We start from the raw sequence: 17,506 nt of genomic DNA, 5'->3' as shown, positions 1-17,506 counted from the left end.
TCACTTTGCATGCAAATCTTTGTAAGCCAGCTCAGACAATAAAATGTTGTATTGGTGCTTTCAGCACTACTGCAGTACATGCAGCATTACTCCCTCCCGGGGGCCTTAAACTCCTCCCACTAGCTTTCTTCAATAAAAGTAACAGAGGATTGCTTTCCTTTGCCTTTTGCTAACAGGCAAACATTTATAACCTCTGTTCAAGTGGCAGCCAGTGAGGTTTGAGTCACTTTGCACATATCGGTCAAGAGACGCGTTCCTACTGCCACTGTTCTGCAAGACCACAAGATCTTGCACAAGATCACAGGCTGAGCAATACCCCTCCCCTCGCTCTTAAGTAACACTCCCTGCTTCTGCAGCAGCTGCTCCTCTCGTTCACTGAATTGCAGCACAAGCAAGACATAAGACACCAGGAGTAGACACACTGCTCTTAGGGTAAGTCCATGTGTGGACTTACTACGTCGAGTGGAGGCAAAAGATTTACCCCAAGTAAAAGATCCCATAAACATAATGCTTGTGCCAAAACTAGCACAAAAGCTGGTAAAAACTTACTTAAATCTGCTTCTTTGCAGCAACATTATTAGAATTTCCTTTCTGCTCAGATTCTTGGAGGCTCAGTCAATTTCTGTACTGTCCAGTGACGAGAGGGATCTGGGAGTTTTAGCTGATAGCAAGGTGAATGAGTATGAGCCATCAGTGTACCCTGGCAGCCAGGAGGGCCAACCATACCCTGGGGTGCATCAAGCACTATCCCACTAATCAGTGGAGGGAGTTGATTGTCCCGCTCTACTCTGCACTGGGCTGGCCTCCCCTTTGAGTACTGTGTGCAGTTTTGTGCACCACAGCACAAAAAGGACATTAAAGTGTTGGAGAGTGTCCAGAGAAGAGCCACAGAGCTGGTGAAGGGCCCAGAGGGGAAGACGTATGAGACGTAGGACCTGCGGAATGGTGTCAAGCTGAGGCAGGGGAAGTTCAGGCTGGCCATTAGGAAGAGGTTCTTCATCAAGAGGGTGGTTGCACACTGGAGCAGGCTCCCCAGGGAAGCAGTCACTGCAGCAAGCCTATTTGGGTTTAAGAAGCATTTTATCTGTGCTCTTAGTCACATGGCATGAATTTTTGTAAACCTGTATGTTTGTAATAATAGATCTGTAACCTACAAATCTGATGTGCTATGGAATTATGCATTTTTTTTACTATACATTTCCTGTTGGAAGGAGGACAAAGCAAGAATGGAACAGATACAGTCTGTATGTACATATAGGTATGCTTTTTTAATAAAAAAAAAAAAAAACAAAAAAAAAAACATGCTAATTTCACTGATAGTCTCAGCTGTGATTGGTTGGCTTCAAACCCCGAAAGTCCTCGCAGAGCTGTAACAAGGAGGGTTGGCTTCACCCCAAATATTAGCAGCAAGCATCCTGCAGGATGGGCTTTTCGGGGTGGGCACCATACAGCTCTCTGTCTCCTGCAGTCTTTGAAAGGAGATGGAAGGCTTCTGTCTGGCAAACCCACTTCTGGTCGCTCCTACAGCTGTTGACCTCCACCTTCTTGTCTTTCAATGTTGCGCAGCCGTTCTCCACATTCTGAAGGGAACCGAACCTGCAAACCAAAACCGTCAGCACCCAAAAGCAGCTCCTTTTGCTCTTGGGTTAGGGGGCAATGGGAGCTTCTCTCCCAGCCTGTCTCACTCGGCTCCAGATGGCTTCTCGCTGTGGGATTGCCCAGATGCGCGTGCAGATTGCTGTGCTTGCACTACCATCTGGCCCTTTCCTCCACTGGAGCATGCCCAGGGTGTTAAAACCACGTTGGCTGCATAGGTGTGATGAGATCTTAGGTTGCAGTGCTTTGTACAGCCAACTATTGGGCTGTAAAGCCATTCGGGGGGTTTAAAAAGCTGTCGCAGATACCAAATGTTGAAGATATTGGGGCAGAAGTGGAGCAAAGCTGCTCCGCACACCGCAGGTTGCAGCTGTACTCACATGGTGGCATCAAAGGAGGAGTTGTCCACCCATTTCCATATGTTGTTGGATGCCTTTAATCCGATCCACACAATTAGCTTGTCCTTGCTGTCCTGCTGGATCCCCTCATTTAAGTGCTCCTGGGAAATGGGAGAGGAGTGGTGGCTTCCAAAGGCCTTCAACAAGAGGCTCGTTGGGGTGCAAAGCTGGCTTTTTGAACCCACTGGGTTCATCCTCAAAGAGATGGGCCCTAAACACCACCTGTGCCTTGGGTTCTGCCTCACTCAGTGGGAGGAAATTGCTTAAATTCAGAGCCTGAGACACCAGAGGCTGCCCCTGAGCTCCATGTCCCTCCTTCTTCCAATGCCAAAGGTGGGAAGGGGCCTCCAAAGCCCTTTTGGTGGTGATTCAGCCCTGTTACCTCCTTAGTATAAAGTGGCTTGGGGCTACCGAGCCTCCTACCACCAACCAGCAGCACCAGGGCAATTTTTGCCTCTCTGCCCACCAAAACCAAGGACTTTTGGGTCCTTTTCAAGCCTTCTCCACTCTTCACTTACCATATCGGTGGTGTTTCGGAACACGGCCAGATGGGACCCCCGACTGTCGCAGTCTTTTTTGCCTTCCGTCCAATTCCCAGTTGATTTGGAAACCTGGTAGCACTGGTCCCCAAAAAGCTGCCAAGACTGGGGGCACAGCTTGCAGCCCCCGTGGCCTGGAGAGGAGACGGAGCCTGAGACACCCCTAAAAGATCTTGAGGTCTCACTTAAACCAGCCAAGAGGCACCGGGGAGAGAGCTCCCTCCCCTCCCAAATTTTTCCTGCCCACTTTTCCCACCCATCCACCACAAGGAGGACACGGTGGGGTGAACACGGGGAAGGTGGAGAGGTGCCTCCTCCTCCCAGAGGCCCACAGAGGATGGAGATGATCAGCAAAACGAGCTCCTCCTCACCATGCTCATTGACACCGAGCTGGGCTCACAGCCCCCCGGGGACACCCATCCCACCCCAGGGACCCCCCTGGGGAAGGGGTTACCTGCAGAGCCGTTCCAGTGGCAGAAGTAGCGCAGCAGGGAGGTAATCATGCACACCTCTGTCCTGCTCCTTCCCCCAGCCTCGCTCTTGTTTTGCAGAGCGTTGGGAGGTGTCGGTGCCTTCTGAAAAACTTGGAGGCAAAATTTTGGGGTGAGACTGCAGCTGTTTGAGGGCAACGTCGTGAAAACCGAGCAGGGCTGAGTTGGGTTCTCCAGGCTATTTTGCAAGCTCCCTTTCTGGTCATGACTATACCCAACTTTTGCAGAAGCATAAAAATATTTCTTGTGTTCTCCACTCTTGCCTTAAAAGCAATTTTTTTGTGTTTTTCTGTTTCTTTGTTTGTTTCAGAGGGGATTTACTCTTGTTGGATGCATCTTGTGGGGCAAAATTGTCCCCATCCAAATGGAGATGGTCACTAGGATAAAACCCTGAACACCCCTTGGTGAAAAAGAAATAAAATAAAAATGTCCCTCGTGGTCTCTTGGGTTTTGGACGTGTTTATGAGTGGTTTTTACTCACCCTGCACACTGAGCACCACCACCAGCACCAGCAGCACCACGTGGCTCAGCACACTCAGCTTCAGAAGGACTCCGTGCCACCGTGGGCATGTGGTAGGAGCTGAAAGAGTCCGTGGTTTTATTCAGAAAGCACTTTCTTGTAAATTAAAATTTAAATACAACGGAAAGAAATAAATTGATATAAAATAATATCAAATAAATAAATAAATAAAAATTAATAAATACAATATAAAAATAATATTTTTTTAGAGCCCCTCTCTTTGAGCAGATCTTGACAGACGCTTTGCTACCTGCATATAAACCAAAAAAAAACAAAAAAAATAACAAAAAAAAAAAAAAAAAAAAAAAAACAAGTGAAAACCCAACGATCACAACCTTCTTTCTCTCTCTTTTCTCACACTTCATCCATCTCCAACCCTCATGGAACTATGGAAGCACCTCTCTGGTATTTCCTCTGCTTGCCCATTTTCCCAGTTCTGTTGCAAAACCATTTTTATTCCATGATACTGAACTTATCACAGGCAAGCATCCCCCCCAAGACCCCTCTCAGTTTCCCCATCTCAAGTGACTCTCTGGGACTCCAAGAGCTGCTCCACCCTGCATCTTCCCCCTGCCATGCAATCGCCACCCGGGGTATCCTCTCGCCACCACAAACCTGTGCTGGGGACGGAGGACCGGACCCCGCTACCTGCATCCCGGAGGGGTCCCGGCCTCTCCGCAGCACCCCGCTTGCATCGCCTGTCCAAGGCCATGTAGCCATCCTCATCCTCCATGGCAGGAGGACACAAGGACACGCAGCAGGTGGAGGGGACACAATGGAGTCCGGAGGACAGGAAACCAAAATGCTCAGAGCTGCAACGCTGAAGTGCAAACCAGTGGTGGGGCTGAACTTCCTGCCACAGCTCACGGCCATTCAATGCCCCTGAAAGTTTTTGGGGTCACCAACACCCTTGCCTAGTGCCCGGGTGAGAGGCACAAGATCCTCCTGTCTCCCCCAGGCTCACAGCCCACCCCATAAATTACATCCCTAATGAGAAGATAGGGGCAGACTTGGGTCTTAATGCTGTCTCATGGCCAAAAAAAGAGCTTTTGTCTTTTAGTGTTTTACCCCATTCTGGTGTGGGCCCAGCTAAATTCCTTTGATGTGCACAAGGCACTGCTTCTTTGTGATTCCAGTAAGAAAGGCAGATGTCCTTGAAAGCAGATAAGAAAGTTGGTTGGTTTTTGTTTGTTTGTTTTTTAATAACTCCAGCATTTAATCCTGTCATCACTGCTCTGCCAGGCACTGGCAGAAACCTTTGCTCAGCCCCTGCCTGTGCACAGCTTCCGGCTGTGTTCTTCCAGGATTTTCTTTGAAAAAAAAGTAAAAAAAAAAAAAAAAAAGGTAAAAAAAAAAGTAAAAAAAAAAAGAAAACAGAGAACAGTTGTTTCTTCTGTTGTTTCTTTTTCCTGTTGCTACAGAAAGCCGGAGCTAAGATTGGCTTTTGACACCATGAGAAACCACCTTGATCAACTAGGAGTTGTCCTTGCCCTGTCTCCCCCTTGCCCTCTCCAACCTCAAAGAAAAAAAAAAAAAGAAAAAAAAGAAAGCTAATTCTGTTTTGAGGGGAAAAAAGACAATTTGGATACGCTCCCTAAAGAATATGCGTCCTAAAGGATCTGCATCCTGCAGCCAACCAGTCCTCAAAGAGCCTCAGAAACACCAGTTTTGCCTCAAGAAGAGGGAAGTTGAAGCCACATTTCTGCACCCCTCTCTTTGCAGGGAAGATTCATCAGCCCAGCTGAGAAAAAAATGCAGCATCCGGAGCTTTTGCCATTATTCCTCCCCTGCCTCTGCCCCCGCTCCTGAGGGGTGTTAAAAATCGTCCTGTGAACAGTGTTTCTTCAACAAAAGTAATGGAGATTTGCTCCTCTTCCTCTTTTAGCACCAGGATAACATCATTAAGAGAACTCCAAACAGTGAGCTTTTGAGTGATTTGAGTTTCTTTCTTTCTTTCTTTCTTTCTTTCTTTCTTTCTTTCTTTCTTTCTTTCTTTCTTTCTTTCTTTCTTTCTTTCTTTCTTTCTTTCTTTCTTTCTTTCTTTCTCTTTCTTTCTTTCTTTCTTTCTTTCTTTCTTTCTTTCTTTCTTTCTTTCTTTCTTTCTTTCTTTCTTTCTTTCTTTCTTTCTTTCTTTCTTTCTTTCTTTCTTTCTTTCTTTCTTTCTTTCCTCTTTTTCTTCCTTCCTTCCTTCCTTCCTTCCTTCCTTCCTTCCTTCCTTCCTTCCTTCCTTCCTTCCTTCCTTCCTTCCTTCCTTCCTTCCTTCCTTCCTTCCTTCCTTCCTTCCTTCCTTCCTTCCTTCCTTCCTTCCTTCCTTCCTTTCTCTCTCCCTCTCTCTCTCTTTCTCTCTCTCTGTCTTTCTCACTTTCTCTCTTCCTCTCTTTCATTTCCATACATAACATGAGTGTGTTCATCTCTGCAGTCGTGGCAGGGATTCGTTAAAGGCAACAGCTGACACACGGGACCATATGATCCGTGCGGCTGTGCTTCCCCCCGACTCATTAAATCTCTGTGCAATCAAGAAGACAAAACACACCAGGACTCAAAATACTGCTCTTAGGGTAAATCTACATCTGAGCAGCAAAATTGGGGGCTGGCTGAGCAAGCAATGCTCAGCTAGGGACTGAAATTGGGAGGGAAGGGGCGGGCAGCCAGCCAGGGCAGGTTTCCCAAATTTTTCTTTCATTTGTTAAAGATTTCAGTAGTAGTACCATTCCCGTTATTATTATTCTTTTCCTTTCTTTTCTGTCCTAATAAACCATGTCTGTCTCAATCCACAGGCTTCATTTTTTTTCTGATGCTCTCCCCCATCCCGGGGGGGGGGAAAGGGTGTGACCAAACCCAGCGTGGTGCTGTGAGTTGCGGAAAACGGACTCCACAAGCAGTGAGATTGTAAAGTAGGTATGTTTATTTAGTGCTGGGCAGAACGGGGCTAGTCCCACCAAAGTCTTTCGCAAGTGACACGGCAACTTGCCACGGTTATAAGCAGTAAGGAGCTATATACACATGACGTTTCACAATGAGCCTATACGTATGCATGACCTGTTCCTGCTTCATATTAAAATTAGTTCAAGAATTCATTTCGATATGCTCCCCGAATCTGCGCTTGCAGTGTCTCCTAGTGGTGGTTGCTGTGGGTCGTAGGGATGAAGGTTGGTAACTCTTGTCACCGTCTTTCAGCTACTGCCATCGCAGGCCTTCTTGTAATCAAGAAAAGGAATGGAAAATGGAGACTGTTATATTATCTGAGAGAATTTAATGAAATCATAGAAGATATGGGAGCACTTCAACCAGGATTACCAACTCCTACTATGCTCCCCCAGTCATGCACATTAATAGTAATAAACTTAAAGGATTGTTTGTAAAAGACTTGCCAGAATTTGGAAAACTTTGCCATTGGTATAAATGAAGTCTCAACTCAATATGAATTTAATAATATTTATAAAAGGCAAGAAAACAGGGCTGGGTCCATGCGGAGTCTATGCTCTACCAACATGTACACAAGAACATCAAACTTTCTAGATATACAGAACATCGCTTTTCCATACCAAACCCGAGTACGGCTATACATATGTACAATCAGAAAAGGTAACAAACAATCCTTTAAGTCTATTACTATCAACGCCCATGCTATTACTATCGATGTCCATGACTGGGGGAGCATAGTTGGAGGAGAGCCCTGAGCTGCCCCCCTGCAGCATCCTCCTGCATCCTGGAGTCGCCTCCGAATTTACACCGTGAAGATGACGAAGAGAAAGCTGCTGTCATTAAACCCCCTTGTGTAGGGTTCCTGACGGTGCCTTATTTAAAGAAATGTCTTAATTTGTGCCTTGTCATGGCTCCCTCGGGCAAAGCTGTGCTTAAATCTTGGTGGCCTCTTTCTGGCAAATCCAATGCAACGGCGCGCTGCACAAGTGGGAGCGGAGCTGCCCCTTCAATATCGCCGCACAGGTGTTTGCCCTCCTTTCCCCCATCACCTGCAGCCTGAGGAGCACCGTAAGCACGATTTTAGTCAGCACAACAGGAAGAGCTTGGATGCTGCTTCCAGCAGCAACATTTCATCTCTTCAGATGTTCCCCCCCCCAAAAAAAAAACACCTTAAAATGAGTTAGTCATTCAGCTTGGAGCGTACCACCCTATTTGCCTCCTGTTTCTGCATAGAAAGCAATTTTCCAGCTTCTGCCCCACAAAAAAAACCCACTCGTTTCTCCTCCCCATACACCCTCTGCTTTGTCTAATAAATATTTATCTCTCCCAAAAGCTCTATTTTTTTTTTTGGATATCGGAGTCACACTGGCTACAGAAGGACCGCAGCTGCGAAATATCCCGGATTGGGGCATCTCCTTTTTAACCAGTTGTAATTTCCCTGCCTGAAATTGCAGTGAAAAGACCTAGGAAAAATGCTTTAATAACTTCCTCTCCTTGCTGAGCAGCTGGGGGCTGTGGACCCACATTGCCCTAGTTTCATTTGCTCCCCACCAGCTCAGGAAGGATTCTGGGGGGAGTTTGTTGTCAAGGAAGTGGGGTGAGCAACCCAAATTTCTCCTGGGATGGGGTTTTTGCACAGGTCTCGGGAAGAACTCACAAATCATCCTGCAAAGGGGATCCATCCATCCACGTCCACTCCTCGCCCTGAGTCGGGATGGTGCTGAGCCCTGTCCAGCTCCCTGGTATTTGTTTGCTCATGGTCCCAATGAAGTCCTAGGGGAGGAGGAAGCAGACCCCATCTCCATGTTTTTTCCCACCTTTCTCCCTCTTTTCCACCCTCTCCCCTTTCCTCCCTCTTCTTCCCCCCTTTTTCCCCACTTCCCCCTTTTTCCACCCCCTCACCCTTTCCCCCCCCTCACCCTTTTTTCCCCCACTCTCCCTCTTTTTCCCACCTTCTCCCCCTTCTCCCCCTTATCCTCTTTTTCTCCCATTTTTCTTCCTCCCTTTTCTCCCTTTTCTTCCACGCTCCATCCCTCTTTTCTCCCCCTTCTCTTATTATTGTATTATTGTATTATTATTATTTCCCCCTCTTTAAACGGGGACCCCAGGGCATGGCAGAAAGGATGTGTCCATCCCATTGTCCTTTGCCTACGTTTTGTGTCTGTACAAATTCATGTTGGGGATTTTTAGGCATCCTTTCAACACCCAAAATTTTGGTTCAAATGATTTTGCATCCACTGTGTTTTTCTTTTTTGTTGTTGTTTTTGTTGTTGTTGTTTTGTTTTGTTTGTTTTTGTAAATAGGTTCCTCTTCCAAACTCCATCCTTCATCCAAAACCCAGAGCTTGGTCCATCCCAGTAGTCCCATCTTTCTTGCTTCATCTCTTTTGGGGTTTTCTCTTTTGGGGTTTGAACTGCCCAGAACTAACCTATAAACGCCCTTTTTATTCGACCACCTCAAACACAACCTTTCTGAACCCAAAATACATTATTATCACCTTATTTTCTCCGGTAGAGGGAGCAACACACAATGACTACTCCTGCTCTGGATCACAGAGGCTTCGCCCCAGCTGAGCCAAAGCTCCCTCCAGGCATAGGTCCCAATTCTGGAAAACTTCAAAAATCAGCGGATTAAAATTGAGCTTTGGGTTTGCAAAGGGCAGGGAAGAAGGGAATTGAGCCGGGCAAAATTCATTTACACTTGCAGGGAGCAAACCAGCTTTAAAGCTGCCACCCAGCACGTTCAAAAACCCTTTTTCTCCATAAAAGGGATGTTTTCACCAGTCTGTGGCCAACCTAAAGGTGCTCTTTCAAACCCAAGTTTGAAGAGACGCTACTCTAGCTTTAAAGATAAAATTGAAAAAAATAAAATTGAAAGATGGCTTTCTTGCAAAATTTGTCATTTTTGAAGGAAATGGGGGTTGGACCTGATGATTTCTTGAGGTCCCTTCCAACCCCTACAATTCTGTCATTCTGTGAAAACATAAAGCAAGTTTCTAGAGACACGTCCTGTCTTGGCAGCAGAGGAGTTTGGTGCTCTGGTTACTGCTGGTTTAAAAGCAGAAAATATGGCCTGAATATATGGCATTTGATGGAAAGCTTCCAATGCCTTCTCATCGTGTGCTGCATGCTCTGCAGAGCTCCTGTGTCTCCAAGAGCTGCCCACAGCTTTGTCTGGGAGAAAATATGTGTTTTAGCAAACGGGCAGGTTTCTAATGGAAATGTGCGCTTCTCTTTTTTATTTTTATTTTTTGGCCACTCCTCCTCAATATTGTCATTAGCAAGGGGGAGTGGTTAGAGCAGGGGGCAGTATTTAAAAGAGGAAAAAAAGGAAACGTTTCTCAGCACACCAATCGCTGATCCACAGCTTTGGTAACACCCCTACTCACACAGCATTGGAGGAAGCAGGGAGAAGAGAGATTAGGAATAATGAACAACGCAGCATGCAATAATTTCCTGGGACAAAACAACCTGGAATTGGTCCAGTGAGCAAGCTACACCCTGCTGTCATGGGAAGAACTTCCTCTGGATGCTCTGAACAATCACAGCTGAGACTGGGAGGAGGCTCGGCGACAGCAGCACAGCTGCCTTTAACCACACAGGTGCTGGGACATGCCTGGGGAAAAAACTAATAATACATTTTGGGGGACTTTAGGGAGCAGTTTGCAATGCCAAAGGGTGTCCGGGATGAGGAGAGCAGCCACGGGTGCACAAATGCACACAGCCGCTTGCTCCGCCTCCTTCCCACTGAATTTCCACAAAATGCCTGGGTCATCTTGGTCAGTGCTGTGGAAATCCCCGTCATTTATCTCTTTGCTGCCCAGATGGTTTCATTCTCCCTCCCCCAGCACACTTTTCCCCATCGGATCCATCCCTCGTGCTCCTGGCAGGGTCCTTCTGGCTCCCCAAATGTTCAGAGACTCGGCTGCATCGTATGGGGCTCGATGTCCTTTGGGACGTGGAGCCCTGATACCGAAAAGCTGCCAGATAAACCCACAACAGATGGAGACAGGCTCCCCTTTCTGAGCCCCCAACCATGTGTTTGCCCATACCAAGGGGAAAAAATAATCTTGATCTCCTGGGAGTCGTCCTCGCCCCATCTCCCCTTTGCCCTCTGTACCCACAGGAAAATAAAGAAACAAAACAAAAAGATAATCCTATTTTGAGGGGACAAAAGGTTATTTTGAGCAGCCAACCAGACCTCAAACATCCTCAAAAACTTCAGTTTTGCCCTAGGAAGAGGTGAGTCAAAGGCATATTACCATGGCCCCCACTTTGCATACAAACCTTTGCAAGCCAGCTCAGACAATAAAATGTTGTATTGGTGCTTTCAGTGCTACTGCAGTACATGCAGCGTTACTCCCCCCAGGGGCCTTAAACTCCTTCCACTGGCTTTCTTCAATAAAAGTAACAGAAGATTGCTTTCCTTTGCCTTTTGTTATCAGGAATTCATTTATAACCTGTGTTCAAGTGGCAGCCAGCGAGGTTTGAGTCACTTTGCATATATTGGTCAAGAGAGGCGTTCCTACTGCCACTGCTCTTCTGCAGGATATTAGGATGAGCGATACCCCTCGCCTCGATCTTAAGTAACACTTCCTGCACCAGCAGTAGCTACTCCTCTCATTCATTGAATTTGTTATAAATGAGGTCTCAATTCAATCTGAATTTTGTAATATTTATAAAACAAATATTTCTAAAAGGTATAAAAGCTATAAAAGGTATAAAAGGCAAGTAAACAGCGCTGGGTGTGCGGGGAGTCTGTGCTCTACCAACATGCACACACGAACATTAAACATTCTAAATACATGTATACATACCATTGCTTTACATACTAACCTGAGTATGCCTATACATACGTACAATCAGGAAAGGTAACAAACAATCCTTTAAGTTCCATAACATAATAGTCTCCATTTAACATTCCTTTTGAACTTTTGAACAATATGTCTCACTTTAAGTTGTCAAGCAACTTGGTCTTCAGGTCTTACGTATCCCGTTCTTCGCAGATCGAAGAAAAGCATATCCATCTCCTTTTCAAGGCCAATGAGGCCTGGGTCAAAAGGCACGTCCAGGTCACCAGGGGGCGTAACAGCAAAAGCCTTCGATGGCTGTAGCGGCAGAGGGGCCCATGGCGTGGCAGTCAGATCAGTAAACTAGACCGCAGCTCCCTCACTATCTGGCAAACCACACATTTTTGACTGTGGCCCCACATGGCTCTTTAAGGCCTCAGAGACTGCTTGCCAGGTGCTGAGCAATCCCACTGCAACCTTGTTGTTTTTAGTTGCAGAGTCCCACACCTTGACCTCAATTTGGCTCCATATTTCAGGCTCATAAACTGTCCGATTGTTAAGAAGGAGAATAAGCTGTAAGGTTACCAGGACAGTCTTTGTTCCTAAGGACGTATGACTCCCCATAATGTGCAACTGCTGACCAGCGAGAGGCAGTTGTGTGCACAGGTCCACTCCTCTCAGCTTGAGCTTCTCTGAGCAGTTTTCTGAGTCTGGCTGAACCTATCTTTATGGGGCAATCAATGTGCCTGCTCCCGTCCTGGTCTCCATTATGCCAGCCTGTTCCTTTTCACTCCTTTTTCCTGCTTCTTTATTGATGTAACTTCATCGTGCTGCCTTTTTTTTTAATCTTGAGAGCAGGCTCCTCTCTTATACCCTTCTCTCCACAGCAGTTCTTTTCAAAACACCTTTTCATTGGTCAAACAACTTTGCATGTAACAAAAACAGCAAACACCCAGAAACATCCATGCCTTGATGGCTGGAGAACAAAAGACCAGCTGGAGAACAAGAAACCGGAGAATGCATGGAGTCTCCTGAATCACCCTTCTTTGTTCCCTCTAAACTCTTTTATATTCCTGATGGCCTCATCGTTAAGAGTCTAATGTTACCTCAGTCCCGGGGCTTTCCAACCCCCATGGCCACACTCTCAAATCTCCCCCTTCTTTATTGACATCAACCATTTTCTCGACAGGAATTACCCCTCTAGAAATGGCAACAGGGTCCAGAGGACAGGAAATCAAAATGCTCAGAGCTGCACCAGTGACGTGCAAACCAGCGGTGCGAAAGGAGCTTCCTGCCACAGCTCACAGCCGTTCAATGCTCCTGTTGTATATTGGGTTTGTTATATAAGGAGTGGTAATTCGTGTCGAGAAAATGGTTGATATTAATAAAGAAGGGGGAGATGTGGAGTGTGGCCATGGGGGTTTCAAAGCCCCGTGGTTGAGATACCATTAGACTCTTAACGATGAGGCCATCAGCAATATAAAAGAGTTTAGAGGGAACAAAGAAGGGTGATTCAGGAGACTCCATGCAGTCTCTGGTTTCTTGTTCTCCAGATGGTTCTCTTGTTCTCCAGCTGTTAAGGCGTGGAAGTTTCTGGGTGTTTGCTGTTGTTATATGCAAAATTGTTTGACCAATGAAAAGGTGTTTTGAAAAGAACTGCTGTGGAGACAAGGGTATAAGAGGGGAGCCAGCCCTCAAGATAAAAAAGGCAACACCGATGAAGTTATGTCATCAATAAAGAAGCAGGAAAAAGGAGTGAAAAGGAACAGGCTGGCAGAATGGAGACCAGGACAGGAACAGGCACATTGATTGCCTCATGAAGATAGGTTCGGCCAAACTCAGCAAACCGCTCAGAGAAGTTCATACAGAAAGTCACTGGAAACGGGCACACCGGAACTGGGAAGAAGCTCAAGCTGAGAGAAGCAGACCCACGCACACCTCGTGCCCAGGTGAGGGGCACAAGTTCCTCCTGCCTCCTCCAGTCTCACGGCCCAGCCTTTTGTATCTTTTATTGTTTTACATCATCCTTGTGTGGGACCAGACATATCCCCTTGATTTTGCTCGTTTTGCTGATCATCTCCATCCTCTGTGGGCCTCCGGGAGGAGGAGGCACCTCTCCACCTTCACCGTGCTCACCCTACCGTGTCCTCCTTGCAGTGGATGGGTGGGAAGAGCAGGCAGGAAAAATTTGGGAGGGGAGAGAGCTCCCTCCCCAGTGCCTCTTGGCTGGTTTGAGCGAGACCTCGAGCACTTTTTGGGGTGTCTCATGGCTCCGTCTCCTCTCCAGGCCATGGGGTCTGCAAACTGTGTCCCCAGTCTTGGCAGCTTTTTGGGGACCAGTGCTACCAGGTTTCCAAATCGACTGGGACTTGGATGGAAGGCAAAAAATTCTGCGAAAGTCGGGGGTCCCATCTGGCCGTGCTCCGAAACACCGCCGATATGGTAAGTGCAGAGTGGAGAAGGCTTGAAAAGGACCCAAAAGTCCTGGGTTTTGGTGGGTAGAGAGGCAAAAACTGCCTTGAAGCTGCTGGGTGGTGTCAGGAGGCTTGGTAGCTCCAAGCCACTTCACACTAAGGAGGGAACAGGGCTGAATCACCACCAAAAGGGCTTTGGAGGCCTCTTCCCACCTTTGGCATGGGAAGGAGGGACACGGAGCTCAGGGGGAGCCTCTGGTGTCTCGGGCTCTGAATTTAAGAAATTTCCACCCACTGAGTGAGGCAGCATCCAAGGCATGGGTGGTGTTTAGGGCCCGTCTCTTTGAGGATGAACCAAATGGGTTCAAAAAGCCAGCTTTGCACCCCAACGAGCCTCTTGCTGAAGGCCCCTGGAAGCCAACACTCCTCTCCCATTTCCCAGGAGCACTTAAATGAGGAGATGCAGCAGGACAGCAAGCCAAAGCGACCAGTACGGATCGGATTAAAGGCATCCAAGTACACATGGAAATGGGTGGACAACTCCTCCTTCAACGCCGCCAGGTGAGTACAACTGCAACAGCGGCAAGCCTGCAGCAAGAAGGCACCTGGAGCCCAGTGAGACACGCTGGGGGAGAAGCTCCCATTGCCCCCTAGCCCAAGAGCAAAAGGAGCTGCTTTTAGGTGCTGACGGTTTTGGTTTTCAGGTTCAGTTCCCTTCAGAGTGTGGACAACGGCTGCGCAACATTAAAAGACAAGCTGGAGGTCAGCAGCTGTTGAATCGACCAGAAGTGGGTTTGCCAGACAGAACCCTTCCATCTCCTTTCAAAGACTGCAGGAGACAAAGAGCTGTATGGTGCCCACCCCGAAAAGCCCATCCTGCAGGATGCTTGCTGCTAATATTTGGAGTGAAGCCAACCCTCCTTGTTACAGCTCTGCGAGTAATTTCAGGTAAAATTGAAGTAATAAACTCTTGCAACCCAGGTGGTTTCATCCTCCCTTCCCTTCCCTCCTGAGCATCTTTCCCCATTGGATCCATCCCTTGTGCTCCTGTCAGGGTCCTTCAGGCTCCCCAAGTGTGCAGAGACTCAGCTGCATCGTATGGGGCTCGATGTCCTTTGGCACGTGGAATCCTGCTACCGAAACCTTGCCACGTAAAGCCACAACACATGGAGACAGGCTCCCTGTCCTGGTTTCAGTTAGAATTAATTTTCTTCCTAGTAGCTGGTGGAATGCTGTGTTTTGGCTTAGGATGAGAAGAGTGCTGATAACACCCCGATGCTTTAATTGTTGCAGAGCAGTGCTTATACTAAGCCAAGGACATCTCAGCACTCTTCTCATCCTAAGCCAAAACACAGCATTGCACCAGCTACTAAGAAGAAAATTAATTCTAACTGAAACCAGGACACTCCCCTTTCAGAGCCCCCAGCCATGTGTTTGCCCATCCCAAGGGGAAAAATCATCTTGATCTCCTGGGAGTCGTCCTCACCCCTTCTCCCCTTTGCCCTCTGCACCCACAAGAAAACAAACAAACAAACAAAAAAATAATCCTATTTTGAGGGGACAAGAGGATATTTTGAGTGGCAAACCAGACCTCAAACATCCTCAAAAACTTCAGTTTTGCCCCAGGAAGAGGTTTGTCAAAGGCACATTGCCGTGGCCCCCCACTTTGCATACAAATCTTTGTAAGCCAACTCAGACAATAAAATGTTGTATTGGTGCTTTCACCGCTACTGCAGTACATGCAGCATTACTCCCCCCGGCGGCCTTAAACTCCTTTCACTGGTTTTCTTCAACAAAAGTAACAGAGGATTGCTTCCTTTTCAGTTTTGTTATCAGTCAAACGTTTATAACCTGTGTTCAAGTGGCAGCCAGCGAGGTTTGAGTCACTTTGCACATATCGGTCAAGAGAGGCGTTCCTACTGCCACTGCTCTTCTACAGGATCACAGGCTGAGCAATATGCCTCCCCTCGCTCTTAAGTAACACTCCGTGCTTCTGTAGCAGCTATTCCTCTCGTTCACTGAATTGCAGCACAAGCAAGACATGAGACACCAGGAGTAGACACACTGCTCTTAGGGTAAGTCCACGTGTGAGCAACAAAACTGGGGGCCGGCTGAGTAAACAACGCTCAGGTAGGGGCTGCAATGGGGAGAGAAGGAGCAGACAGTCAGGAGGGGTTTCCACCTTCTTTCCTTCTTTTTTTTTTCTTTAAGATTTTTTTATGTTCCTTTGCCCTCTCCCATTTTTCTACCCTCTGTCTCTTTCTCGCTTTTCTTAATCTCTTATTCTCAAATTGGCAATTTGCAATGCCAAGGGGTGTCCAGGGCAGAAACCTTTGGCCATCTACCGATGGCTTTGCTGTCACATCTGCCCATTCAGAAATGGTTTCGTGCCCCTTCCCATAGGTGGTGGGCTGGGACCTATCCTGGCACCTTCCCAATGAGATCTTGGGTGTCCGTGACACAGAAAGGAGGTGGGATGGGGATCCTACTCCAGCAGCCTTTGGTCCTTCTTCCCCTATATTTTTTTGGGAGCTCCAAAACCTGGCTGGGCTCAGCCAGCTCGAAGCAGGTGATGGATTCAGCCCCGGCCCTAAAACCAGTGCGTTCCCCTTCCTGAGAAACAAACATGGTTGTGCTCAAACTGCCCCAGGAGAGAGCTTTCCGACGGGCAAAAATGCAGTGGGAAGATGGGGAAATCACCAAAATGTATCCCAAAGTGCCCCTTGATGCTGGAAATTGTGGGGAAGGCTGAGCCATATCCTCTATGCAACTAGTGTAATGAGCTGTATCCTTTTTGAAACGATCTGAAAGGAACTTGTGGTGAGCTGAGGGTCGGCCTCTTATCACAGATAATTAACGATACAACTAGAGGAAATGGCTGCAAGTTGTGCCAGGGGAGGTTCAGGTTGAAAATTTGGAGAAATTTTTTCCTCAGAAAGAGTGATTAGGACTGGGAACAAGTTGCTCAGGGAGGTGTCGCAGTCAGCAAGAGATGGTAGAGTTCAGGAGACCTCAATGGTTAACCAGGCAACTGCTTGGCAAACTTGAGTGGGAGAGGAGTGTCTAAAGGTCGTGGAAGGAATGGGCTGGCCATGTGGGAGGAGTATAAGGCTGTTAGCTAATGTAGAGAGGCAACTAGGAAAGCAAAGGCCTCCTTAGAATTAAGCCTTACCCTAGGGGTAAAGGACAAAAAAGGGCTTGTTTAAATACATCACAGATACAACTAACAGGGGCATTGTAGGCACACTTTGCTTCACCAAGGGAGTTGTGCTTGACCAAGCTGACAGCCTTTTATGAGGACGTAACTTTGTGGATAGATGATGGTAAAGCAGCGGACGTGGCTATTTTGATTTCAGTAAAGCCTTTGACACCGTCTCCCACGGCATCCCCGCAGCTAAACTGAGGAAGTGTGGTCTTTACGATGGGGTAGTGAGGTGGGCCATGAAGTGGCTGAAGGGGAGAAGCCAGAGGGTTGTGGTCAATGGGACAGAGTCAAGTTGGAGGCCTGTATCTAGTGGAGTCCCTCAGGGGTCGGTAGAGAGGGGAGGCCAGTTGGGGAATTGGGCAGGGAGACCTTATGGCTCCCTACAGCTAACTGCAGGGAAGGTGTGGGAGCAGGGGGTCAGCCCCTTCTCACAGATAAGTAGTGATAGGACCTGAAGGAACAGCCTCAAGTAGTGCCAGGGGAGGTTGAGGTTGGAAATTTGGAGACACTTCTCAGAAAGTGTGGTTAGGCACTGGGACGGGATCCCCAGGGAGGTGGTGGTTTCACTGTCCCTGGGGGTGTTCAAGGAAAGGTTGGACATGGTGCTTGGGGACATGGTTTAGGGGGTG

The 17,506-nt window shown here is 47.5% G+C and overlaps 2 protein-coding genes across 12 annotated transcripts in view; one reads left to right on the top strand and one right to left on the bottom strand.

Moving 5' to 3' along the window:
* LOC137846297 (C-type lectin domain family 2 member B-like) overlaps window positions 1-17,506 on the top strand; it is a 153,495-nt gene that overhangs the window by 42,420 nt on the left and 93,569 nt on the right. For 3 of the 9 annotated variants that reach the window (XM_068664232.1, XM_068664198.1, XM_068664199.1), the window contains one exon: window positions 488-773. The exons of 4 other annotated variants lie outside the window; for them this stretch is intronic. In XM_068664232.1, coding sequence (XP_068520333.1) covers window positions 488-581 — 94 coding nt within the window. In that variant the 3' untranslated portion in view covers window positions 582-773. Of the gene's footprint in view, window positions 1-487; window positions 776-926; window positions 1,303-15,660; window positions 15,748-17,506 lie in introns of those variants that run through there. 2 more of the 9 variants (XR_011090439.1, XM_068664202.1) reach the window with 2 other exon arrangements.
* LOC137846260 (killer cell lectin-like receptor subfamily B member 1C) overlaps window positions 1-17,506 on the bottom strand; it is a 56,392-nt gene that overhangs the window by 9,603 nt on the left and 29,283 nt on the right. Inside the window, exons 2-8 of one of the 3 annotated variants that reach the window (XM_068664125.1) lie at window positions 8,127-8,242; window positions 4,193-4,364; window positions 3,506-3,604; window positions 2,988-3,116; window positions 2,513-2,667; window positions 1,977-2,095; window positions 1,308-1,596 (exon numbers count right to left, since the gene is read on the bottom strand). In XM_068664125.1, the coding sequence (XP_068520226.1) occupies window positions 1,401-1,596; window positions 1,977-2,095; window positions 2,513-2,667; window positions 2,988-3,116; window positions 3,506-3,604; window positions 4,193-4,277 (783 nt within the window). In that variant the 5' untranslated portion in view covers window positions 4,278-4,364; window positions 8,127-8,242 and the 3' untranslated portion in view covers window positions 1,308-1,400. Of the gene's footprint in view, window positions 1-1,307; window positions 1,597-1,976; window positions 2,096-2,512; window positions 2,668-2,987; window positions 3,117-3,505; window positions 3,605-4,192; window positions 4,365-8,126; window positions 8,243-15,428; window positions 15,556-17,506 lie in introns of those variants that run through there. The other 2 variants (XM_068664126.1, XM_068664124.1) reach the window with 2 other exon arrangements.

Source organism: Anas acuta, chromosome 31 (genome assembly GCF_963932015.1).
Source record: "Anas acuta chromosome 31, bAnaAcu1.1, whole genome shotgun sequence".
Classification (NCBI taxonomy): domain Eukaryota; kingdom Metazoa; phylum Chordata; class Aves; order Anseriformes; family Anatidae; genus Anas; species Anas acuta.
This window is presented reverse-complemented; position numbering and strand designations above follow the sequence as displayed.